The sequence below is a fragment of the Thunnus thynnus genome, chromosome 15, assembly GCF_963924715.1.
Source record: "Thunnus thynnus chromosome 15, fThuThy2.1, whole genome shotgun sequence".
Taxonomy (NCBI): Eukaryota; Metazoa; Chordata; class Actinopteri; order Scombriformes; family Scombridae; genus Thunnus; species Thunnus thynnus.
The window spans coordinates 17,880,870-17,907,842 of NC_089531.1; the positions used below are offsets into that span (position 1 = coordinate 17,880,870).

The 26,973-nt window shown below is 40.9% G+C and overlaps 2 protein-coding genes across 5 annotated transcripts in view; both read left to right on the plus strand.

The window, feature by feature from the left end:
• The first annotated feature begins 39 nt into the window (after window positions 1–39).
• nkain1 (sodium/potassium transporting ATPase interacting 1) lies at window positions 40–6,967 on the plus strand. Of its 2 annotated transcripts, none has more exons than XM_067613182.1 (8): window positions 40–438; window positions 645–1,078; window positions 1,949–2,086; window positions 2,229–2,309; window positions 2,923–3,120; window positions 3,350–3,410; window positions 5,124–5,205; window positions 5,663–6,967. In XM_067613182.1, the coding sequence occupies exons 2-8, from the start codon at window positions 1,025–1,027 to the stop codon at window positions 5,670–5,672; spliced, it is 624 nt and encodes a 207-aa protein (XP_067469283.1). In that variant the 5' UTR covers window positions 40–438; window positions 645–1,024; the 3' UTR covers window positions 5,673–6,967. The 2 variants fall into 2 exon arrangements, with proteins under 2 accessions (XP_067469283.1, XP_067469282.1); XM_067613181.1 differs by having other exon boundaries at window positions 40–295.
• Window positions 6,968–9,428: 2,461 nt separating this feature from the next.
• pum1 (pumilio RNA-binding family member 1) overlaps window positions 9,429–26,973 on the plus strand; it is a 31,659-nt gene continuing 14,114 nt past the window's right edge. Inside the window, exons 1-11 of one of the 3 annotated variants that reach the window (XM_067613183.1) lie at window positions 9,448–9,546; window positions 15,356–15,528; window positions 19,018–19,104; window positions 19,194–19,305; window positions 21,497–21,619; window positions 22,101–22,169; window positions 23,458–23,563; window positions 24,874–25,067; window positions 25,438–25,610; window positions 25,736–26,000; window positions 26,108–26,201. In XM_067613183.1, the coding sequence (XP_067469284.1) occupies window positions 15,479–15,528; window positions 19,018–19,104; window positions 19,194–19,305; window positions 21,497–21,619; window positions 22,101–22,169; window positions 23,458–23,563; window positions 24,874–25,067; window positions 25,438–25,610; window positions 25,736–26,000; window positions 26,108–26,201 (1,273 nt within the window). In that variant the 5' untranslated portion in view covers window positions 9,448–9,546; window positions 15,356–15,478. Of the gene's footprint in view, window positions 9,547–15,355; window positions 15,529–19,017; window positions 19,105–19,193; window positions 19,306–21,496; window positions 21,620–22,100; window positions 22,170–23,457; window positions 23,564–24,873; window positions 25,068–25,437; window positions 25,611–25,735; window positions 26,001–26,107; window positions 26,202–26,973 lie in introns of all 3 variants that reach the window. The other 2 variants (XM_067613184.1, XM_067613185.1) reach the window with 2 other exon arrangements.

The following is a 26,973-nucleotide window of genomic DNA, read 5'->3' on the forward strand; positions in this document are numbered from 1 at the left end:
CCTCCTCTTTCACCACCACCGCGAGCCCCCCGTTCCTTTTGTGCTCCCTTTTTCCCGGGGCTGCCGATCGGCCGCGCGCACGCATGAAAAGCACGCACGCGGGTCTGCAGAATCCATGCAGCTCCTCCTCGAGGGGGTCGCGGTGACTGAGAGCCCCCACCCCCTCCTCTCTCTCTCTCTCTCTCTCTCCCTCTCCCTCTCTCTCCCCCCGGCTCCTCCTGCGCACGCCCCGGCACCGATTGTTGACAAAAGACTGCTGCGAGACGGAGCGAAGGAGCCCATTCCTCCGGTACCGGTGAGCAGATCTGCCCGTTAACTTGACTTCTTTTCCCCGAACAGCTCGAGGAGAAGAAGATCGGGACGACGGGGGGAGGTTGTGGTGGTGGAGGCAGTGGTGGAAGTGGTGGTGGACGAGTACTCTTCCGCTCCTAGAAAACCGTGAGTCACAACGGGCTGCTTTGTGTCCGTAGCGGATTGCAAGTAGCCCAACGTTAGCCGTAGTAACACTGCGGGGTCGGCCCCCTCCTCCCCGCCGCCCCCGTGTGATCCGGTATCATATGATGTTCATTTCTGTCTGTAGCCTCGGGCGGATTATGACAGCCTTCCGTCTCTCTTTGTGCCTTTGTGTGTCCCCTCTCCGGAAGGTGTGGCCGAGGTGAATCGGTTGTCGGTGGTGGTCGGACCGCAGCAGGCCGGTGTGAAGTGGACGCCCCCTCCTCCTCCTCCTCCTCCTCCTCCTTCTCCTCCTCCTTCTCCTCCTCCTCCTCCTCCTCCTCTTCCTCTCCTCTTCCTCAAAAACACACCCGTTATTGGTATTTACCGACAAAAACCAGCGGCCAAGATGGGTCACCCACTGTGAGTGGAAGCGCCAGACCAGCGTTTCAGGAGGAGGCGGCGGCCTTGGGCAGGTCGATTCATCCGGGAATGGTGTGAGCTGAGACGGCCAGGCAGTCTGGATCTGACCGGGGACCCGTCATTCCCCCGGAGCCTCCGCGGCTCCAAGCCGCGACCTGAGCCCTCCAAGATGGGGAAGTGCGACGGAAGATGCACGCTGCTGGTGATATGCTCATTGCAGTTGGTGAGTGTATATGTGTGTGTTTGTGTGTTTTGTGTGTGCACGACCAAAGCTGCCTCTCTCTCCTCACTCAGCATGAAGATATAATTACAGACCCGCACATTGTAATCAGACATTTTTGTCCAGCCTCTCCGTACAGTCACCCTAAAAAAGCTTTGAGCTGCAGCTGCTGGGGTGCCATGCCACATTACAGGCAAGGGTGTGTGTGTGTTTGTGTGTCTTTGAAGCAGAGGGAGCAGGGCAGGGGGGCTCTTTGGTGTCAGGGTGGTCTGTAGAGAGAGAGAGAGAGAGAGAGAGAGAGAGAGAGAGAGAGAGAGAGAGAGAGGGGTGATAGACCCATTCTGGCTAAACCATGTGAATGTTAAGCACAAGAGGGACAATGTTCACCATCTGGTCTCCATTCTCAAGTTAAAGTTAGCTGTTCCTTGTGTCTACAAATAGCTTGAGACTGTTGCTCTAAAATGTAATAAGAGTGTAATATGAGACTGTATCAGCTGTTCCTGTAGTGAGTATGATGCAGGAGGCAGCAGTGTCAGAGCTTGTTGTCCAGGCTATTGTTTGCAGGACTGATGAGTTGTTGTGTGGCAGGGGGATCCGGCCCATAGATTCTCATTAGTTTGGGGGAGCTTTTGGGGGGTGCTCCTCTTATACAGTCACTGGACTGGCTGGTGCTCCAGGCAGTTACCATGGAAACAACTGCGGCAGACCTGTGTATGTGTGTCCCTGTCACTGTCTGTGTGTGTGTGTGTGTGTGTATGTTTGGTTCGTGTGAAGCCTTGATTGCTTGTGTGTGTTGTTGTTGTATTTGGGTGTATTTGTGTGTGTTTGTCCTTATTCTGATGTGTGTGTGACCCCCCTCTCACTGTCCCATAGGTGGCAGCCCTCCAGAGACAGGTGTTTGATTTTCTGGGCTACCAGTGGGCTCCCATCCTGGCCAACTTCCTGCACATTATGGCTGTCATCCTGGGCATGTTCGGCACCGTGCAGTTCCGCTTCAGATACCTCATCTTTGTGAGTTAATCCGTCATTCTCTACTGTTGTTACAGTTTTGCTTGAGACTGATAGAGAACATATATATATATGTGTGTGTGTGTGTGTGTGTGTGTGTGTGTATAGTTACTTTTAAATCAACACTGACGTCTGTCTGTTGCAGTATGCAGTATGGCTGGTCCTTTGGGTGGGTTGGAACTCCTTCATCATCTGTTTCTACCTGGAGGTTGGAAACCTGTCTCAGGTACGTTCTGTGTGTTTATATATATTTGCTCTGATTCAAAACAGTATCTTCTTCAATGCTGAAACTATTAGTTTATTAATCAATTAATGACTTTGATAATTATCAGTTTTAGTCACAGGTTCCCAACCTTTATGGCTTATGAGCCCTTAAACAAAGCAGTGTCTATTTGCAACTCTTCATCACAGTCTCCTCATCAGTATCTACAGGCTTTTACCAGTTTACCCTAAGAGTGAATATTTCTTCTTCACTTGTTTTATTTTAATACTTTTTAGAGGCCTAAATATGTAAACGTATCCAGTAAGTAAAGATTTGAAGAAAGTCTGAAAAATAAACCAAATTTTGAAATTTTTATTTATTTATTTTTTTAATGCCATCTTATCATTTTAACCATATTGCGTTGCAACCCCTCACATTTCCCCTGTTAGGGGTCCCCACCCTAAGGTTGGGAACAACTGGTCATGTATCAAGCAACAATGTCTAACAATCTGTTACCAGCCTCTCAAATGTGAGGATTTGCTGCTTTTCACAGAGGAATTAATAATGAGAATAAAAGTTGGTTGCATCCCTACTACATACACACTGAAACTGTGTATGTTTGTGTATATGTGTTCAGGACAGGGACTTTCTCATGACGTTCAACACTTCCCTTCATCGTTCGTGGTGGATGGAGCATGGTCCCGGTTGCCTGGTAACGCCAGTGCTAGACTCTCACATGGCCCCTGACGACCACCATGTCATCACTGTCTCCGGGTGTCTCCTTGACTACCAGTACATCGAGGTGTTGAGCTCAGCCATTCAGGTCCTATTGGCTGTACGTATCTTGAACAGTTTTTGGCAGATCCCCTCATACACACACTCACACATTTAATCACACACTGTGCTCCTGTTTCATTCATTTGGCTTTAGTACACCACAAACACATAACTTGATATTATAAAGCTATTATAGATCCTCATCCTCCATCCACTTTATATCAAACACTGGACAGCCTTGACTTAGTCTATGCAACAAAAGTCACCATCTCATCTCTTCTCTAACAGCTCTTTGGCTTTGTATACGCCTGCTACGTGAGCAAAGTCTTCCAGGATGACGAGGACAGCTGTGAGTGCTTTTGTCTTCTCCTCAAGTCGTTTTTATCCTCTCTGAGCGCCTTGTTCAGCCGATTAGGTTTACTTGTGTCAAACTGTCACGAGGGCTTTTGTGTCAGCGATCCATGGCTTTGAATGCGAGTGCTGTAAGTTCATCGTTTTCTCTGCCTGAGTCACGCTGAGTGATATCACGGCAGAGGATTCCCTCTGGGTGATGTGAGCACTCCATCTGTAGGGAGTATTAGAGATGTCTGCGGGAGTATTCCCACCATCAGGGTGTCCGGCTGTCTGCCGGCTAGTGCTTGTCTGTTGGCTTGTGTGTGCCATCTGTGGGTCTGAGTGATGCTTCTCCTCATGTGTCCCTCGTGTGTGTTTAACTCTCACTCAGCAAAGGAAATTACATCCTGTAGTTGAAATATGACATCATAAGCCTGATTTCCTGGAAAAGGAAAGGCATGCTGTGCCATAATGAAGTCTTAACTGTATGCTATGTCATAACATAGTGGTAATGGTGAAATAATACTGACACACACGAGGTGATGCATTATTACTATAGCCTGACCATAAAGGGATTTTTGAGGCTGATCACAATATTGATATTTGAGAGTTTAAAAAATCCTTTAATGATGTATCAGCTTATACTATTTTTTTAGATAAAAACATAACATAAACAATATTTTAGTCAAACATCCCTTAAATTTGTTTTTTTTTAAAGAATCATGACCAACTCTCTGAGCACTTAATTAGGAACACCTGTGCAATCTAATTTAATCCAATACAACAGATCTGCCATTTATTCTACTTTTAAGAAGCTTGTACATTGTCAGAAACATGATAATTCTACTTTATGTTTATGATTATGATTATCATAGTGGATGGTTGTAAAGTGTTCCTAATATTTTGTCCCCTCCATTAATACATCCATTACATGAGGGGGACAAAATATTAGGAACACTTTTCAATATAATGCACTCCAGTACACCACCACCCACTATAACCTCAATAATAAACATAAAGGAGAATTATCACCTTTCTGACAGTGTCAACAAAAACTGAAAGTTCAGTAGAATTTATGGCAGATCTGTTGTTAGGTTTCTTTAGCATTCCTGTTCTGCAGTTTCTTGCTATTTATGGGCCGACATATACACTGACACCAATATATCAGCAATAATCTGTCTAACTCTAGTTAATACCTGCAGCAGTTTATTGGGTTACATGTATAACATGTTGTAAATTAAAGAAAATCATGGTGATTTTCTACCTTGTTCATGTCTTAGCTTAAATTTCAACGTGAAAGAATTGTAGCAATACAACATCAAAGGAGTGTCATAGATTTTGCCTTTGGAGAAAAGAAAACGCTGTTATCTTCATCAACAGAAGTCTAACCTGTGGTCTATATTTATTCTGATGCTGAAAATCAGGGATTATTTTCCTTATCAGCTGACGCCACATAAGTGCGTTCCTCTGAATCAATGGAGAAAGATTAGAACAGTGTATCAGTGACATACAGATAGTGGGACAGATGATGTATTGGTGCATCTATACAGATTCTGATGTCACGATGGATTTACAGTCTTATATAAAAGCATTGTGATACAATCTGATGCTTTAATAGATTTTCATATCAAAACAGAATATAATCTTGAAATACAACACATGGTTAAAAAAATCTAATTTAAGAGAAAGTGGAATGATGTCATCCTTTTCTTTCTCTCTCCTTTTGAAGTTGATTTCATTGGTGGCTTCGACTCTTACGGCTACCAGCCTCCTCAGAAGTCCTCTCATCTGCAACTGCAGCCTCTCTACACGTGAGTTACAAATATATAACAGTCTCCAATGTTTCTCTGCTTTGTTCTCCTTCTTCTTTTTGATCTTATTGTTGAACATTTGTCTTTCAAGGGGCACTCCAGTGATGTAGTGTCACGCTGCCATAAAGCTGGGAGACTAACATGAGACAGATTTAAAAAAAAAAAAAAAAAAAAAGGTCAAGATCAAAGCTCTACTTTTAGTCCCCATTATGGGTCAAGCTTCAGAAACGCTGCCCTTATTTAACTCAGTAGCATCTTTATTTAGACCCCCCTGCCTCCTAAATGCCCTCTTTCACACCAAACACCTCCAGTTTGTAATGCAACCTTTCCTCAGGATGACTAGACTGAACATGTGTAACATTTCCTTTCATGCAATTATGTCAAAGTCCACTATAACTGATGTCTGACTGTGTGATTCCTTTGCTCTTACCCCCCTCACCCCGTCTCTGCACCCCAGGGCTGGTTAACTGTTGGTAGCGCCCCCTTCAGGCTCAAAACCCTGACAGTGTCACTGTGGATGGAACGCAGCGGTCGCCCTGATTACACTCACTCTGTGTGTCACAGTTTACCCGAGGAATGGACTTAACCCCACCCAGAGGGAGAGAGAGAGACGTCTGTGTGTGTGTGTGTGTGTGTGTGTGCGCTTGTGTCTGAGAAGGAGAAATACAGCCCTGAATAGAATGTACAGAGCTCAGGGAAGAACCAGCATACCAGGTGGTGCGATACGATCAACGAGAAGGGGACGGACAGGAGAAATACAAAGAACAAGAGCTGGGGACACCTCTGTCAAAATCACCGAAGACACACTTCACTAAACTGCCAGCTCTCAACACTCCCACAAGTGTGTGTGTGTGTGTGTGTGTGTGTAATATGTGTGTGTGTGACTGTGTAACTTCACAGGACTAGCTGGTGCTTTATGGTTGCACCCTGGACTGTTACCACTTGGTGCCCCTGTGAATTTTTTTGGGGAGGGTGCTTATATGTGTGTGTGTGTGTGAATGTGTGAGTGTGTGTGTGAATGTCTGAGTGTGTGTGTGTGTGTGTGTGTGTGTGTGGGGGTGGGAATGTGGGTGGGGTCACATAATAAAAAGAGGCACGGCTCGTACCTGTTGTCGTTTTAGAATGTGGTGATGTCAAACTAGAGCAGTCTTAACGATTCCCGTTCCCAAAGCCATCTTTCCCTCTTTTCTGGTGCAGTTAAACCCACTTTTGACATTCAAGCTTTGTAACTTAAAGCGCTGATCTGCTGAGGTAATAAAGCAGTTGCTGGAGCAGAAAGGAGGAACTGCTTAAAGGATCAGGCTGGCAATATATTATGTTTTCTGTCATTGTCAAAAAAAAAAAAAGAAAAAATCCCATGAAAAACCAAAACTAAGAAAGCATTCATCTGTAAACTGTCCTCAGCTTGTCTGTGACTCTCCGCCCCAAGATCATTTCTTCCTGGAGAGGTGTCACAGAGATAAACTTCTTTTTTTTTAAAAAAAAGGCTAAATAATTTCCTAAAACAACTATGCGCTGTAGATTTTAAACAATAAACAGTGCATTTGTTGGAGAGTTTTTTCAGCTGCTGATTCGGTGCACTAGTGAGTTATTTACAGCAACATCAGCAAATGTGTTTTTTAAAATTGTTTTTGGATCAATTTATTGGTATTTTTTGGTCTTATCATGGGATTTATTTGTCAATAAGAAACATGTAGGATATCACCACACAAGTTCAGGATTACAGCAAAAATCAAGTCAAATGTCCAGTGCCGAGACATTTTATTTTCAGGAAAACGAAGTGATCCTACATGTAATGCTGTTGATTAGGGATGCAGATGGCTTTGGGATCAGGCATTAGTGTGTCTATGGGGGTGGGGGGGATAGGGGTGGGGTTGGGGGTGGGGGGGCGGAGCAGTGGGAATACTGTGCATGTAAATAACCAGCCAATGATTGTTTTGTTGGTTCCATTTAGAAAAAAGGAGGATTGCATTAGGGGATGGGTGGGGCTGGGGGGGGGGGAGAGGGGTAAAGCTTTTCTTCATACATGTTTCTCTTGTTCTCTCTCTCGGATATCCTGATGCTGCCCTCTTTTAACCCATCTGCAGCTAATTCTATCAATCACCTTTTCTCACTAGTGAGATGAAGCAGAGGGAAAGAGGGAGACAGGTATGAGGTGAATACCTTATTGGGTGTAAGGTGAAGTTTGAAATAATAAAAATACACTTTCTACATTAAATATGACTTCTGTTCTCATCTGTAAACATACTTGTCTCTCGCTGAGAGTGGCCACAGGTTTAATTAGTTGAGTGCTTTCATTCCTAGCTATGATTACATTATATTAATATCGGGATTAGGGGACACAGAATTACATTTTTGCCAGATTAGTTTGGAAGATTATACAAATATGCACCCTGGTGAGCTGATATTGTACAATGAGGTTTTGATTTATCAAAATAATATGATGCGTTTGATAGAAAGACAGTCCACTATTACAAAAATAGCAGTATGATATTCAAAACTGAATGTCTGCAGTGTTAAATAGTAAGTTCACTGACCATTTCATTTCAGTAAATTTTATTTATTAAGAAGAAATAACATATGTTTTTAATATGGTATAGCTCATTATATGTTAGTGACTGTATGACTCATAAGCAATTAAAGTGCAATTAGTTCTAATTAGTTTTGAGCACATTTATCTGTCAGCACATCTAAAAAACACATCTGAATTGACCAATAGGAAAATATCCCTCATATATCATAGAATGTCATTTTTTAAAAGCAAAAACCCCCTTTAATAGCTTATTGGCTCTGATATGAATAAGAATCTCTCCCTTTGTTTTATTATTTAGTAAGACTGTAGCATGCAAGCTCCTATCTTAAACATTTCCATCTAATTACCATAAATTTCTCCAAAGAGCAACGCGCACGTTGAATTTCTAATTAGATTTATAGTTTATGTACGTATGAAAATGATCCTGTGAAAGGTTTATGTATGATTTTATTATTTTAGCGAGACATAACCTATGAAGACTGAAATTCAGACGGAAAAGTAAGCATTTTGAGCAGCCATAATGTATCTGCATTACGTCATCCTCACACCGGTTTGGTACGGTCTCCTCTCCGGTGTCTGGAGCCCCGGCCGGGGTCGCCACTGGCACATCTCCAGAGACCCACTGGCTGGGATGTATTTGTGTTTATTTGGGCCACACGCTCCCCTTTTCACATCGTCCACTTGGATTCCGGAGGTGTAACGGAGCGTCCAGCCAGCCACACACTGGCTGGCCGTGCGGCGCAGCACGTTGCCATGGCTGCGAGGCACCCCTGTTACCATAGAGACCCATTGTGTACAGTCCATATCTATATCTATTATAGCCTATGTAACCGTTTTTTAACACTGTAAACACCTCTATCTGCTATCTACACGGAGTATTAGAGCCACACTGAGGGAATATATATATATATTTGAGATTATAAGGATATAGTCAGAATTTTATGAGGCAAAAGTCGTAATATCCGATGTAACAGTGCAGTGGACCACTTCCAGCCATCTCCTCTTCCACAAAAAGAGGCAATATCTTCCATGTCTGTGTGGTTCCCTCTTCGAAATAGACAAAGTCATTTGCAAGTCCTGATACTCATAATGATCTGGTGCTGATGTGCCAAAAGATTAAGTATTTCGTTATGTGTGATACCAAATGTATAACTTCACAAGACGCTCAAAATAGGCTATTACATTTTTCTCGTAATAACAGTTTATTCTCATAAAATTACGACTTTTTGTCGTAAAATTACTATTTTATTCTCGTAATATTACGACTTTATTCTCGAAATATCTGTTTTTCCTCTCAGTGTGGCCCTAATACTCCGTCGTAACTATCTCCCACGTTAAAAATATATTTTATCATGATATTTGTAGTCCAGCTTATTAAATTTTGTAAGATATGTTTTTTTGTAGTGTTTTTTTTTTTTTGTAGTTTTGTAGTTTTTTTAGTGGCGCCCTCGTGCCCATTACGCAAACGGACGTACAGCCAACGTCTACCGAGGTAATATTTTCTTCTGTGGACAAATAATGTGAATGAGGTCAAAAGCAAATGAAGTATGAATTCACCACACAATACTAATACAGACTCTACACACACACACACGCACACACATATCCACAAAGCACCGGTCCGGTGTGAGTTCCCTCCCCTCCCGGTTGGCGCAATGAACCGCACGCTCCCTCTCATCCCTTCCCGTCATGCAGCGCTCTTGCCTGCTCCTCCGCCGAGCCGCCATGTTGTCGGAGTGAAAGCCTGGGGTGTCAAGAGAGAGAGAGAAACTGGGGCCGAAATCCGCGACCATCCACCCTCTCCGCCGGTGAGTAACACCGTTTCCGTGGTGGCGGTAGCACGGGGCACTGCTTATTTACGATCCGGTGCTGGTATTGTTACAATGGCGGCTCAGAGAGCGGTTAAACCGGGGGGGTGTTTTGTGAAGCTGAAGCGTCCCTTTCTGCTGCCTCCTTCCTCCCGTTGTGTCGGTCTTCCGCTCCAGACAGCTCTCGGGCCTTTGTTAGCATCCGCGTCCCGGGGAGCCTGTGCGGCTGCCGGCTCGGCAGACAGGTGGAGAGCCCCGGCTCTTTTATTAATAACAACATAATGCTGTTATATGGCCGCTGCCGCCGTTAAAAAAGATTGCACGGAGCTCATGTTTTGGCCACCGGTTCACCCGGGCGGAGCTTGTGTCGCGGAGGCCGTGTTATTGTTGGTGGACACGGGCAGTGAACCGTCCATAACAGACCGGAGACTGGCGTGAGTGGACGTTGATACGTAAAAATAAATAATGGAAAACCCGGTAATTGCCACGGGGCTTTCTGCATATTCTGTTTCGTTTTGATGTGTCACGTCTGCCAGGAGAGAGAAATGTATGGTCTGTGTTGAGACACCTAGCTGCAGGTTGCCTGCTTGTATTGTCACACCCCTGTCTGTGCCCGGTATGCGGTGGATTGATCCCCGGTATTGAATAATGATTAACCCAGTTAGATTATGGGACACAGTGCCTGTTTCCGGGTGCCAAGTTAAACTTCGCTTTGGGGGAATGGCCTCAGTGTTGTGGATTTCCGGGTGTTTCTGTCTCTACCTGACTTCGAGCTGTGTAGCAAAGGAATAAAGAGCTCACATTTCCTTGTTGCTGAATGAAGAGTGAGCGAAGGAAAACACACACGAGCACATAGTCTTTTTTTTAAAAAAAGGCATAAAAACCTTTCTACTCACGAAGGTTTTCTCATGTCAACTCTTTAGGTTGTGTGTTATATGATTTTAATGCTGTAGCACTTTCACTAAGAATGAAAAGTACAGTAAAAATGTATTACATGTGAATGATCACTTGGCAGGCTGGTTTGTTTTTATCTTTTAGAGGCTGTTGAGCAGGTTTTTGTCTTTTGTGGAAGGGGGTGTGTGTTGCACAGTGGTTTCAGCAGGCATGAGAGAAAGCTGCATGCGTTAAAAGATCTCTTGCAAAGGTAATTACTGTATATGGCTCAGTGTAAAAAGTACTGCTTGTAGGGACACTAATGTGAAACTGGTAATTTTAACAGAGATTAGAGCTTCTTGGATAAAGAGAGGTTGTAAAATACAAATTATATCTCTCTGACTGCTGTTGTGGCCACTGTTGACCACGACCACCAATTAGATTGGTTTAAACACATCGTATATTTCTTGGGTTTGTCACTGCATACATAATGATTACCTGCCCACCACCATTTACCTGAGTTAAACGTCAGGGGCCCTCTGATCTTACTAGTTTATTTTCAACCCTTAATTAATAAAATTACCAACCTCACTCAAACTTACTACTTACTTACTTTTTAAATGTTCCCATTGATGCAATGCACACAGTTGCCAGTTTATTAGGTACATCTGTCTATAAGTTATGTAGTTTAACACAACAGTGAAGTGCTTGAGAGGTTTTGATTTAATTATATAGTCAATTTTGAAGCTGTAGTTTCACCGCTAGTGATTTTCACTATTGACACATGCAGCTACATTCAGGTACGTTTCTGTCTTGCGCCTTTTCATGCACGCCACGGCAATGCCTGAGTAGATGGGGTAAGGGACAGTCCAGCAGATGGCGGTAATGTATAAAACCGCCATAAAAACACTCTGCGTGGACTGAGAGGAGCTCTCTTATTTCGGAATCTCTCAAGTTTCCAGCTTGTTCGCAAACAAAAGAACTTGTATTGATTGTCAGTAATCAAATCACCCATGAAAGCATTGGCAAGGCAAACATAAGCAGCTCACAAATTCAAATATGTCATCAGCGGAGTCTTGTGATTGGTTCGCTAGCTCCATGTGAAAGCGTCGTTCGTCAGACGGACTTAACCCTTTACGTGCTTGTGCCTGCAATGTTACTGCTTTCATTCACAGCCGTACCGCTATTTTCTCTGAAATGTTATTAGGTCTTGAGGTGGGAAATGAACATCGATCCCAGCTCCCATTCACACATGACACCATGCAGGAAATGTTCCTGAACATTTCAGCGAGAGACTGCATGTGTGGAAGGGGGTTAATATTTAGACTACCCTCATTGATAGAAATTGGTTGGACATAATATAAGCTACACAGCACCACAATCTAGAGCCTCCAAAAAGACCCTAAAGCTCTCTAAACTTCTCTAAAACAGTTTCAACAAAACTGATTATAACCCTCACAAAGGTAGGATGTACTGCACACAACTGGCAACTGAATAAGTACTCAAAAGTTAAGTTTATTTATTGATATAGCACTATTCATACAGCGGCTGCAACATACATGGACAATCCTGCACCTTACTGTAGCAATATCCACCTGACGTGCACTAATGTACAGTGTATTATAGCATATTAATATCATTGAACAGTGTGTACTCAGCAAATAGTTTATTCTAGTCATGGTTATGTCTCTAGTCTCTATTTTGTTTTTTTTAAATTCTATTTATTTTTATATTTAAGTTAGTCTATTGTATTTAGTTGTATTTGTTTCTTTTACCTACCTCATTGTTTTTGTATTATGTGATATGTCAAGTGGCTGCTGTAACATTGTAATTTCCCTCTGGGATCAATAAAGTACTCTGTTTAACTCAAGGTGCTGTACACATAAGAAAAAACATTAAAATTACAGATTGAAATTAGGACATAAAAGTGCACTTCTACAATAAACAAATAAATAAATGTTGGTGAGGAAGTTAACTGAAGGCCAGTTTGTATTGGTAGGTTTTTACTTGGCTTTTATATGAAGGTGTAGAAGATTCCTATCACTAGAGAATTTGTATCACTATATTTCTGTTTCTTTGGAAGTGGAGCGGGTGTGTTTGGGCCCAGCAGATGTACAGTAAAGTTTACAGTATGTCATACTGGCTGCAGATAGGCTGGTTGGCAGTTTGTTTAAATCACCTGCCTCCAGGGCTTGCTAGTAAAGTGATTCACAAGCTTTAATGGCAGGTTTCCACTTCACCCCAATAATGCCCCTACTGTATGATTAATATGAGTGCTGGCCCTTTTGTGGCTGCAACCTAAAAACTTAATGATGTACTTTGGATTCAGGGGCCATCTTTAGGGGATTTAAACTAATTTATTTATAATTTATATTAAATTCTATTAAATTCTATTTTAGTAATCCTACACAGGACTCTGATTTAGCTCGAAAACTAGACATTAAACCACTTAATTTTACCAACTACACCATTTTTAACCAAAGAGAAAGTATTGTTTGGTTGGGATGAGCTCATCTATGTCAGTTATGGACACAGTGTAGTGGGAACATTGCTAACTGTTTAGCATACACTCCATTGTCAGTTTATTAGCTACACCTAGATAAAACTAACGCAGTCTAATAAAACAGCCCTGCAATAAATCCTATTTTCATGAGGATTGTAATGTTCAGTTTTAGATGAAACACTTCTCCAAGGTGTTGATTGAACTGTTGAACTTAGTGTGTTATGCGGAGAGATGTTTCTAACATTTAGTCTACTTTTATTGACATGAATGGAGTGTACAAAACATGAGAAACAAATTATTTTATAATAAATGATTGCAGGGGAGTTGAGTTGCATTAGACTGCTTAAGTTTTAGCAACTGAGTGCAGTTTTAAGGAAATTTTGCTGCAGGTCAGACTAATGGGAGTCTGTAACTGTGTCCTGCAACAGCACATGTTTTAAAAAGTCCTCTAAAAGTACTGGCTTATACCAATTAATGCTCACAATTAATTAAATCATGACAAAGACAAACCGTGTCCCTTGTACCCTTCATAAAAAGACAACAGCAGGCAAATATGGAGTAAAATAAATTGGTTATCTTGTCATTTGCCTGACATTTTCCTGTTCTGAACGGCTTAAGATCAAAGTTCACAGTCAGTGTCACTATAAGGCCGGGCACTAAGGCACAGGGGGCAGCGGTGGTGGTGGTGGCGTGTTGCTTGAGGTATTGGTGAGACAATGAAATACGATCCAGGAAGTCAAGTTGGAGTTACAGATTAATGCATTTAAGGACTGATCAGAAGCAAAAATACCGCGCAGCAGTTTATGATACTCACAGACAGGATTTTACAACTCTGGGAAGTTATCACTGTGGCAACAGTTTTATCTTTCCTTGCGATGATCACGAGGTAAACAGCCGGATACGGCGTTCACGTTACAGAGTAATCCACCAGGAATGTGTGCTTGCATGCATGTGATTGGCCACCGCAGCATGATGTCAAGTTGTGTTCTGGTTCAACTTTTTGCCGGACTACTACTGCGTTTTTTTACTGAGCCCTATGCGGTCCCCACTCCCGCAGCGTAAACGCACTGCTCCTATTCAGATGATTGGGAAGCTGCCGTTTTTCATGCATTGCCAGATTTAGTCTGAATGCGGCCTAAATCCTTCAACACACACGTCGTCAATGAATGAGAAATGCAAGTGCTACGTTATCTCATGTTAATGAAGGCAATTTATCTCTGTCATTTGTGAATAAGTATGGGCCGCCAACACTTGACAACTTCATGCCACATCAGAGATGCAAAAATATCTCAACAAATATTGTAGCTTGAATTGGTTTTATATGTCAAACTACACTCAGTTGCCAGTTTATTAGGTACACTCAGCTAAAACACATGCCGTAAAACACAAAACGGTTCAACAGCACCACTAAGTACCTCCATAAAGTTGAATCATCACCTCAAGAAAATTTTTATTAATTCTTATTTCTAATTAAATCAGTAGAGATGAAAGGAAAAAAGTTGATGGACAACAAATTAATCTGTATTTATTTTGGGATGGGATCATTTAAGTTGTTTACCAAACATTCTCTGGTTTCAGCTTCTCAAAATCGAATATTTTCAGCTTTTTTCTCATTTTGTATCAGTGGAAATTGTATATCTTTTGAGTTTTGGACTGTTGATTGATGGAAAACAACGTGACACCTTGGGCACTGGGAAATAGTGCAGTGTTTCCCCTATAATTGTACAAACCTGGCAGGCCTCCAGGCAAACGAGAACCCCTGCAAGGCCAAGAAAAAACTTTTTAATGCCAAGAATAATGCCAAATATCCGTTCATTCGAAAAATCAATAGCGTTTGGCTGCTTCTCTGCAGCGCTGTTCTGAAACGTGAGTCAACCTCTATATCGTTGCCCACGAAAACTCTTTGTAGCGTAACTCCTTTTAAGGAATAGGGCAGTGCGTCGTGTGTGTGCGTAGCAATTGAATGGTTGAACGTGAGCGACTGGCAAAAAAGTGACAGTGAATTTGAGCGAAGCATAGGAAAAGGTTAGCAGTAAGTTGTCAATCTGGCAATAAATGTACAGTACAGACTACAGTGTGTCAGTTAATAAATGCAGCAGCTTATCAAGACCAAGAAAAGACACATCTGTTGTTTCCCCAACTGTTGAAGTGAAGGGGGTTAGCTCCAAATTTAGCAACAACGGGTTAGCCTAACCTGACAACGCTAAACAGAGAACAGAGAAATGTGTGGCTGCTGAGTCTCTCCCGAGTTTTGCTCACCCCCCCCCCCACCCACAATAATTATTAGCTGTAGCTTTTAACTTTATAACCTACATGTGGGTAGGATTTATTTATGATTAAACTGTTCAGTGCTTATCAGACATTGTGTTTGTTCAACATATTGACGCAGTGTGCCACTGTTTGCGTTTAACAGATGTATTTCTCTCTCGACAGGCTGTGGTGGAATGAGCAGTGTGTGTGTGTTGAAGAGGAAAGCAGTGCTCTGGCAGGATTCATTCAGCCCCCACCATAGAACTACATCTCCCAGCATGCCCGTGGTGCTGAGCAGCGGAGGACATGCCCCTCCAACTGGGCAGACCCCTCAGGCCACACCCCCCAGCCAGCAGGTAATTCCCGCCACCTTCACACCTTAACATGTTTCATACATTCATGCAAAGATGTGTTAATATTTGGCCGTCCAATCTGTGCTGTTGGTCTTATGTACGATAACAGTGTCAATTATCTTGATAAGTTAGTATTCTATGGCTGTTGTGAGCCATCTAACAATTTCTACATTGATTAATATTTGCCACAAAAGTCTCAAAACAACAGTCAAGTGCCCATATAAACACTGAAAGAGGTTTTCCTCGCCGTAATCATTCCTCCTATTCATACTGACTATTAGAAGATCCTCCTAAATTACATTCTCTTAAATGATGAGGTACAAAATCCACAGCCCTCGTTTTGAGCAAAAATTTATTTATAAGTTCATCTGAAGATAATATGAGGCTTCAGCCGTCTGAGTTAGTCAAATAAAGTGGATATCTTCTACAGTTACAATCTTTTTTTAGTAAAAAAAATTCCCTTTTTGTGTCTCGACGGACAGTGTTTTCCTGTTCGGCTGCAGTGGGAGGATAGTTACCAAAAGATGGAATTTGGCACTAAAAAGACAGTGACTTTGAACAATATTGAATTGATTTGACCAATTTGGACGGCTGAAGCTTCATATTAGCTTCAAGTAAACTGACAAATACATTTTTGCACAGAAGGAGGGCTGTGGATTTTGTCCCCCATCACTTACATTGAAAACACATTCGGGAGGGAACTTCTACTGGTCAGTATGAACTGGAGGGACGATTATAGCAAGAAAAACATACGTCAGTGTTCATTTGGGCATCTGACTGTTATTTTAGGACAGACTGAAGAACTTGGGACAGAAGACCACACTAACCTACCTTGGTCTTAGCATGTTTATCTTGTTAAACAAAGCTTGTCATCACGTCACCACTTATGCTTGCGTAACAGATCTATTAGTACAGTACAAAACAAGCAAATGATGGTTATATATATATATATATATATATATATATATATATATATATATATATATATATATATATATATATATATATATATATATATATATATATATATGTATAGTGTCAGTGAAATGGAAACGGTAAATATCATTATACACTCACTGAGCCCTTTATTAGGACCACCTGTGCAACCTAATGCAATCCAACACATCAGCTCTGTAACTAATTCAACTCTAATGAAGTTCATACATTTTCAGTTTTTGTTGACATTGTCAGAAAGGTGATAATTCTACTTTATGTTTATTATTGAGGTTGTAGTGGGCGGCGGTGGTGGTGTACTGGAGTGCATTATATTGAAAAGTGTCCCTAATATTTTGTCTACCCCTTTAGCATACATAATGGGGCAAAACATTAGGAACTTTCCTGTGTTCATAATAAAGTGCTCATGATTTAAATTGATTTAATATTACATAGCTAATGAAATCATCCCAAGGCTTTTGATGCACGAAATGTGGTTCTGTACAGGATTTGGTTCAGTGTAGCTCATAAACCAAATTGTTACAGTCTTATCCTATTAGCCTAAAAGCTTTTACATTGTGTTGGTTGTTGCTTGTTAGTTAAACCATGCTAGTTTGGTTAGCCGCACATATAACTAGCATCATCAGTACGGCAAATGTAGATCATAAGGTAGAGCTGAAAGAGCCTCTCATATCATTTAAATACTCTGTTCAGCAGCATTACGGTAAATTAAAACTGTGTCAACACTGTTAAACTAAAATCAGTTAACATTATGTCTCTGGAAAGTATATTAAACATGCTTTGCTACTTGAAATGGAATCACCTGAGAGCGGCTGTTTAGCAAAGTGATGCAAAAGCGCAGCGTTGCTTCTCCCCGTGGCGTTGGAGCAGCATGTGACTGCAGATTCAGGTCTGAACAAAGCAACAGCCACATCACAAGAGTGTTTATTGCTGCAGATATGAGACCCTATTTGGTCATAGTCAGTAAAAGTTATGCCTGCTGGCTCTAATGGTTGAATGTTTGGTTTTTAAGTTGTTTTTGTTTTGATTTTTAAGTTGGTTAAATAATATTATGATATTTTTCGAATATCATGTTTCATATTTGAGAAATGCAGATTATATTTACTTGAGTTTTGTGACTTGATTGAGTAATTAGTCAGTGTTAAGTAGGGATGGGTATCATTAGTATTTTATTGATACTACAACTCTTTATGATACTCCTTATCAATCCGGTTCTTTATCGATACTCTTATCAGTTCTTTTTCATTACTAAAGAATTGTTGTTTTTTTAAATTATTATTTAAAAAGTATAAATTCAGAACAGGATTAGAATTTATTTATATTTTAAATATAACTAAACGTTGTTTTTAGAGCAGCAAGAGTTGTTTATAACAGCAAAGTCACTGTGTAAATTCAATAATATCTCACTGGAAACAAATCTAAAATGTCAATAAAATAAATCATATTCCTCACATCAAAATACTGACTAAAGTTTAGAAAGAATGAAGAGCACAGACATCAGTCAGTATCAGTCCTTTGTCCTGATGTCCTCTCTCTGTTGCTGATGTTGTTTCACTGCCTGAAGGCACTGCTGGTAGGGGGGGCATGTGGGGGGTCTGGTTTAGAAGGAGGGGCTGCTAGCTCAGCCAGTAGCTGCGTTTGCAAGAATCTGACTAGTTTTAAGATATGTAACAAACTAAGCAAAACTGTTAGGCTAAATACGGACAGCTTTCGTTTTAGCTTGTTCTAATCAGCATGGTATGGTTGTGTAAAACATACCGGCAGTCATGGGTGTAATTTATGGCAGGTATGGCGGAGATGTGTCCCTACCACTTTACTGATTACCTAAAATTGTCCCCACCACTAATTTGATATTAATTGCATATGCGTTTAAATCAAATATAATTTCCATCGGCTCTACAAAGCGTTTACTCCCTCATGTCTCCACTGGATGAGAAATAGTTTTTATAGGTGTTTGTTGGCCGCCTCCTTTACGTGCAGCGATGTGTTTGCTGGAGTGTATTTGGATGAATCAGAAACGGTGCAGTGCTCTTAAGTCAGAGGAGAGAGATTTCGAGGATAGAGCACAACAATCCAGACTGTCTTTGCCTGCTATGATCAAAACATCATGGTAGCTGTATCAAATTAAACATGTTGATTGTTCAGTGATATGAAAGACTCAGCTGTCCTGGACTGGCTAACTCACTACAGACCAGGAAATGTAATAGTCTTGCTAAGGTTAGTACTGTACAAACAACAATAGTTAGGCATATTAACGTTATACTAGTAGCTTGTTTACTTAGCTAACACTAGCAGATAACGTAGTTAGCTAGCAAACCTCCTGCAATATTTCCTCTTAATTCAGCAGTCTGAATTAGCATCATGGACGTCAAGAAAAAGAGACATGAGGTCTTATTTCTTGGTAAATGTAAGTAGCTACTGTATATAGTAAAAGGCTGAGTTAGCTCACTTGCTTTGCATCTATCAGCAGTAAGTTAACTTATTTTCATTTTCATAACTTGTATAGCAAATTAGGAGTTCCTCTTCATTTTCATTTAGGTTTGTTGTTAATACAGACATCAGAAAGACAGAAAAAGAAAGAGAGAAAATCGAAACCAGGCAGGGAAAGAAAAGAGGAGTGAACAGGTAAGAATTTGCACTATGAGCTGAACAAAGTGGCCTTTTGTATTTTTTTTTCTAAGTTAAGGTGTATCACTGAGTGGTTGTCAATACAGGCATCAGAGAGAGAGAGATAGAGAGAGACAGACAGACACAGAGAGAGAGAGAGAGAGAGAGAGAGAGACAGAGCCCAGTCCAGACAGAGAGAGAAGAGAAAGAGGTGACCAGGTAAGGATTTCAGCTGTGAGCTTTAGTGTTGTCTGAGAGTTAGTCCTGCTTCAAATATTTATAAAACATTATTAATACAATTAATACAAATAGGTTCTTGTAGTTAGTGTCATAACACATTTAAATGTTTATAGAGTAAACTTATAATGTACCATATATATGTGAATCCTAAAAAGTATTGCGATTTTTTTTTTTTTTGTCTACTTATTTATTTTTTTACAATTAGTGTCTTTTTATGTATTTGAGTCATACATATGAACTTGTGGGTGTATATATTGTGTAGATTTTCAGGAAATACAATGGGAAATACCTAAGTCTTCTGGGGGAGGATCTTCAAACCCGCTGCCAGACTTATGTCCCCACTGCTTTCCAAATCAAACCTACACCCTTGCCAGCGGTGCGTGGTAGACGGCGGGCAAAACAGATGAAAATATCACTTTTCCACATGTTCACGCTTGTTGAACAGGTGGTTTTACGAATTACTCTTATTGTCTTTTTACTCGCAAAGATTTTATTGCACTTAAAGTAACGAGCGTAGTAAAACGTTGTCTTTCACTTCACTCGCTTCACCGTCTAAACCGCGGCCTCTCTGCTCTGCTGTCTGCTCTGTCAGCGTGTGTGGTGGAGGGGCTCGATCAAACACTGACACAGAGAGGAGAGACTGCAGCGCGACCACAAGTTACACCAAAATATATAAAAAAAATACCCATAAAAGAACCGACCTTAAAAATACCCGGGTTTCAGGTGCATCCTTAGTATTAAGGGATGAAATGAGCAGTTGATTGACTACTTGATTAGTCAGATGACCACTTTGATAACAAATTCTTTACAGTCATTTATCTATTAAAAGCAGTACATATTCTATGATTACTACTTCTCAAATGTTGCTGGTTCATTTCCAAAAAATGAACTATTTGTGGTGATCACCTTGGGCTCTGGTCATTTGTGATGAGAAATCAACATAACCTTTAGACGTTTTCCAGAATAAGAGATTCATTTAAAAATAACTAATACATCAATAGAATGAAAATGATTGTTCGTTTCAGTCATATGGAGTTCACAACTGATGGTAAGATCTCTAAAGCTCTGGATTTATCTTCCTGGCTTGTGGCTCTGATGCTGTTGTTGGGAGAGCTGTTTGCCTTTCAAGGTAGTTGTGTAATTAAACATATCTGTGGTGTCCTATGTTAGTTACAAGGCAAGTTGTTTGACAGTCAGCGAAATATAATCCTTAACTCTGAAAAAAGGTCTCCGCTTCAACTTGGCAAAGGAAGCACTGTGAGGCCTTAAGATGATGTAATCAGTGAAGTTTACTAAATTGTTACTACTTGATTGCAAGGTTAAATTTTAATGACTAATCCTGGAAATGACACTCCATCTGATAAGTAACAGTTTAGTTTGATTGAATGACGTCTCAGTGACTTGTTGGACTGCTTTGTGTGCACAAGAAGTTTCTGAGCCCAGATGTTTCCAGTACATGTTGACTTGTTCTTTGACGACAGTGTCTTGTTGGGGAATTTTGTGTTTACCCTCAAAATGAGTAACAGAGGAAACCAACAAAAACTTTGCTAGTGACAAGAAATTCTGCCTCCTCTTTGGAAGTGCTTTTTAGAAAAGAGGATGTGGCCAAAATGCCTCAGCTTTCAGATGGTGTTTTGATTATGATGTTTCCTGAAAATGACAAATTTGGAGTCCTTCTAACTTGTGGTCATAAGGTTGAGATAGATATTTGGCTGTTTTTTTTTTTTCAGAAACCTGGCATAACACTTTTAATTATTTCCACCTGGGCTTTAATGCTATTTTTTTTATTGCTAAGCACATCAATTACTTCACTATTGATAGAGATAGAAGAGCCATCCAAAGGCTTTTTCCTCTGTAGCACAGAGATTGTGAAATAGTTTTGCTTTTTTTCCCAATTTCACTCCTGATATTTCTACTACACAGTATGTGTATTTGGATATTCAGTTACTGTATATTGATGCTCTATATGTATTTGAAGCATGCTCAGTATGTTCTCTTCCTGCTCTTTTCTTTCTTGTAAGCTTTTTTTTTAATATAATAAGCTCTGTAAAGCGCTGCTAAATCTTGGCTATATCTGTGTGTCTCCAGGTTTTGCTCAGACACATTCTGTTTGTTACTGTTTCCAGTAATTCCAGGATAATAATATGCGTGTGTGTGTGTGTTTCTTTAGGGTGTGGCGGGTGCTGGACGTTCCCAGGATGATGCCATGGTAGACTATTTCTTCCAGCGGCAGCACGGTGAACAGCCCGGCAAACATCGCTGGCCCACTGGAGACAACATCCATGACAGCCAGGTGTGTGTGTGTGTGTGTGTGTGTGTGTGTGTGTGTGTGTTGTACAAGTGTTAACATACTATTTTGCATTACCAGTGCTGTTATTGTATCATGTCATATTTTCTATTGTTTGCCTGTATAAAGTTCACCTTGAATAACATTTCTACACTTAAATGAAATTCAGTTCCTTTGTTACAATAAAATAATGCACTAGAAATAAAATGATAAAAGTCTCTGTTATACTGAAGCCTACATCTTTTGTAGTTTCAACCTCTACTTTTGAAAACATCATCAGTGACATTTAATATGAGACAAAATCAACACTAACTGCTGGTCTCGGTTGGTGTTAAATTCTTTAGATTGTTTTGAAAACCTGTTTTAGTTTTGGCTGCCGTAATTCTTCATGCAAATCATTTTATTTGGGTAATTACTAATTAACAAAGGCAATTAAAGTTTGTGTTTAGCATCAGCAACATAAATTGTCATTTGTTTCTGTCTGTAGGTGCGATCTATGGACGAGCTGAACCATGACTTTCAGGCTCTGGCTTTGGAGGGACGCGCCATGGGAGAGGTGAGACATCAGGGCAGATGATTTGGGTCACGCTTTTGTCTAGAATAAGGTGACGTAGCTCAGTGGTAAATATGTTATATGTGCAAGGGCCTCGGCTTTCTACAACTGAATGATTGTGGATTAAATACGTCAGCTGATAACAGAGCTTTTAGGCTTTTTTTAAAATTCTTTTTTACTTATTTAAACTTTGGTCTAAAATCTCTGGATCAGACGAGGTCAGATATTGTATGTCAGCACATGAAAATGGCCGCCCTGTATTTTGTGACTTGGGCACCTGGCTGAATAGACACATGATGGATTACACACAGAGCCTCAAACTTAAATAACAGGAAATCCAAGGAAAAAGAAATGGATCAATTACTCAGTGGAAGGCCTTTGAGCAAAAAAGTAGTGTGGACTTTGTTGGCATTGTTTTCCCAGAGTAAAAGGCTCTGAAAGATGAGAAGCAGCTGAGCAGAGATGCTTTTTCATTCGAGCTGGTTGGACTGGCTGTTGGCATTTATTAAACACTGTCTACCCTGAGTAATTCTGTTATGTTGGGCCAGTGCCTACAATTAGTTTTGGCTTAGTGAACATAGTGCTGATGGATGTTTGTTTTTTTGTTTGAATGTCATGTTGACCAAGTATTGTTTTGCTGCTACAGACTTTAATAGAGCCGTAACGTAAAGCAAAATTATCTTTATTTTTTACCATGAAATAACAATTTCTTTTAAAGTAACAGATTTTTAGATTTTTTGAAGTCTCCACGCAATCAAGAGTTGTTGTTTCCTGCTGCCAGAAGATACTGATCACATTAGTTTAACCCAAACAAGGTGCCCTTTAATGTGAGAAAAGTGCTGAATGTAATAGAAAATGAAGATGGATATGGAGAGGAACAAACACTTCAAATTAGTCAAAACCATTATTCAGAATAACAAATGACATTTTCTAAATTAAAATAATGAGGCGTAATTGTTCTCTGGTTGCTCTAAGGCACTGTCTGTAATTATGGTGTTACTTTGTGTTTGCCGCACTCATCCAGTGAGAATAGACTGTACTTGTTTGTTTGGGGTGCAGTCAGGGGTCAAAATACTTTGAACACATGAGTGTATTGCTGGAAATTGCAGCACAAAACATCTCAGCACCAATTGCTTGACACCAAAAAAGTCGATTTAATGTCCCATTAAATAGGTTTTGTTATTCTACTTATGCACATTTATCACATGTCTATGGATTTTTTTTTTTTCTTGCAATATCTGTGTAACCATTGTCATCTTTTCTTCTTCCTGTCTCTTCTGTGTCACTGCAGCAGCTGCTAACTGGTAAGAAGTTCTGGGAGACAGACGACTCTGGGAAGGATGGACCAAAAGGGATCTTCCTGGACCAGTGGAGAGACAGTGCATGGGGTGCCTCAGGTATTTACTAATCCGGCTTACGTTTGTGATAAGGTGACGGAGTGCAAGCTGTTATGAATGCAGTAACGTTAGTGATACATGGCAGTTTATTTTATCAAGTACATCAAGAAACCACCAGAACAATCACCGTCTGCTATTAGAAAATATATATTTAGATTCTGTCAGAATCAAAAGCTGATGTCAAAGTGAAATCACCCTGATGTTCTCTTCTCTGGTGTATAATATCATCACAGTGCAGTTATTTCTGTAGGCATAGTGACAAAAGAAACATACCTGCATTTCAGAGCCAGTCTGACACTGTGTTTGTTGTGAGAGTTTAATCTGCTCCTGGTAGTTTTAACATTAAATTGCGCATCGGACGGCATGTTTGTTGGTCTGTTCTGGCAGGAGTGTGAAAGATAGTCATGCTCTCACCATATTGTTGTCATGTAATCTGCATTTGGCTGCACTGCTTATGATGTAAAGAGCAATATCACATACAGTGAAGAGTTTGAGACAGTGGTTCTTAACCTTTTTCACGTCAAAGACCCCTAAACTGACCACAGACCCCCATTTGATAAGATTTTATTACAGAAAGTGTATGAAACCAATGACCAAATAGTCATACATTCTGTTATTGTGTTATTTATGGATGGAATTATAGTGGAAATAAATAATTCCCCTTTTTGCTGGGGACTCCACACTATGAGAACCACTGCTCTAGGAAGACGAGGAAATTGTCTCAAAAACTAAATCTTTGCTAAAAAATTAAGAGACTTCAGGAGAGGCAGTTTCAACAGCCTGGAGTGCAGTGCAGCCGTTGGTGGGAAAGAGACAATTATAAAGGAATGAAGAGAAAGTTGAAACAGTTAGTAAAAATTTAAAACCCAAGGGGATGAGATTAAAATAAGAGCTATACCAATCAAATAAATCCTATGAAAGTCCAGTAAAATAAGTCCAACAAATTGTTCCTGTGAAATCTGTTAAATGGAAAAGATTCCTTAACAGGTCCAATAGCCAGTCTTCACTTAGTTTTGTCTTTTTCAGTGCACATATCTACAGTAATTGGGCTCCTCGTGTCTCCATCTGAGCAAAATCCGACTTGTGAACATTCTGACTTTTCTAATTAATTGCAGTCTGGCATGTTGGGATAAAAAAAACTGCATTCATTGTTACTTTGTGAGAAAACTGGCGATTGTAGCTTCTTTATTTGTAATGTTCTTCATGTATGAGGAAACCTTTAACACATTGTCCTGTTAATGGTGCATATGTATGTGATGTTTTTCCTCTCTATGGATCTTATTTAACAGTCCCTTTACCCTTCACGGCAGATCACTCTGTGTCTCAGCCAATCATGGTGTCCCGTCGGCCAGGACAGGGTTTCCATGGCGGTGGTGAAGTTGGGGTGGGCTCAGTGATGTCCCCGCGGTCTGAGAGTGGAGGGCTAGGTGTAAGCATGGTGGAGTACGTCCTCTCCTCCTCACCAGCTGACAAACTGGATTCCTGCCTCCGGAAAGGACCCTATGTAAGTCTTGAATCTATTCTCTCTCTTTCTGTCCATCAGTCTCATTACTCATGTATTTACACATTCTTTAATCCTTTTCTGCATCTCTGTTTTTTAAAATCACAATAATAGTATATTTTTGGGTTACTAACCAGCAACCAAAACAGCCCATCTGTCATTCTCGCCCACTCTCTGTCCCCTGTCAGCCAGTGACTGTCAAATGGTGCACTGTCGTCTCTCACCTTGTCCATGTTTGTCTCCTCCAATCAGTTGACCTTAACTTTTTGTGTGTGTGCACCATCTGTCACTGTCAGGCTATCAGCACCTCTTTCTCTCGGTTTCACTATTGCCGTGCATATCGGTCATATCTCCCGTCTCTCCCGTTTCACAGGGGCAGAGGGATGGAGAGGTGGAGGAGGAGAAGAGGGAGAAGCCAAAGGCAACGTTTGAGGGAGAGAAACTGAAAGAGCTGACGGAAAGCGAAGCCGATGTCATTAATGACGTCATCAACCCCAACGGGCTGCCTGTGCAGAACGGCCTTGACGTCGACGTCAAAGAGTTTGGGTAGGACTCACTGAGACGGAAGATACGCACACACACACTAACACCGTCCTGGTCAAATGCTTATCTTACTCCATAAACAGCCTTCAAGTGTAAACTGATCTACTGCTTCTTCTTCACCCCTGCAGTCGTCCCCCAGGCAACATGCCGGCCCCTGGCCCCGAGGGTGACCTGCTCGGGGGTCCCGGGGGTGTAGGGGCAGAGGGCCTGACACCCCTGGGAGGTGGTGGAGGCCCCAAACCCCCTGAGGACTTCTCTGGTGTAGAACAAGGTGGTGTCACCATGGACCCCATGGAGTCAGTGATGGAGCCGCTTCAGTTTGACTACAACTCCCAGATGCCCATGGACTCTGCACCCACTGTAGGCTTATTTGATTACACTAACCAGCAGCAGGTATGAACAAGCTGAGAGTAGAACATAAACATTTATCATGAGCTCTTCAGGAGGCTCAGCTCAAGTGGCATAAAGATATGATTCACCTGTCATTGTGTTGTGTGCAGCTGTTCCAGAGAAACAACGCCCTGGCGGTGCAGCAGTTAACAGCAGCCCAGCAGCAGCAGTACGCCTTGGCAGCAGCACAGCAGCCTCACATTGGTAAGAGTGTGTGTGTGTTTGTTATTTCAGATGTATTAACTAGGACTGTTGAATTTCATGTTTCATTTGACACATTTTCTCATTGTCAGTGTGCCCTTAACTAAATGCAAATTGAAGGAAAATGCTGTCTTTTTTTAATATATATATATACTTTTTTTTTCTCCTTTGTGCTTTCTCTTTTTATACAGCCTGGGTCTTGTTTTATAGTTTTGCCACCATTCCCATTAATGTACTTTTACCCACAAGTTTAATTGAAAAGGATGCAACAACACCACTATATGCTTCCCTACACCTTTACATTCATCTTAACAACATAAAGGAAAGCACAGCCACACATGATTTCACACAGGACCCCAAACTACAGTGTTATATTAAACAAATTATTTGAAAACAAAGATAACAGCACCTGAAATGTCCAAGGACCAAGCAAGTCCCATATCTGCAAGGGCTTTATATGTTTGTTGATCAGTACCAGTGACTCATTTACTTCTGCAGGTGCAACAGTGTCAATTTTTTTGTTGTTTTGCAGCAAAAGAACACAGAGTAGTTATTAAAACTACTTGTTGTTGCAATCCCCTGGTAACAAATTAGTGTTGGGTTAATATTTCTTAGGCTTACTCAATGCCCCTTTAGCAGAGTTAAGTAATGCTTAACAAGCCTCAAGTCTTTCAGAAGTGTTGTGCTTATGCACCAACCTATTTAAACAAATGGATTAAAAAGGTGTTTGTTGAATCTAGAGAGCTTTATTATTAAGTATCTACAGCTTTAGATC

Coding starts and splice junctions, on each gene's coding strand:
- nkain1 (XM_067613182.1), top strand. CDS start 1,025: ATGGGGAAGTGCGACGGAAGATGCACGCTGCTGGTGATATGCTCATTG. Junction 1,079..1,948: donor TGATATGCTCATTGCAGTTG/GTGAGTGTATAT, acceptor ACTGTCCCATAG/GTGGCAGCCCTCCAGAGACA. Junction 3,121..3,349: donor CCATTCAGGTCCTATTGGCT/GTACGTATCTTG, acceptor CTTCTCTAACAG/CTCTTTGGCTTTGTATACGC.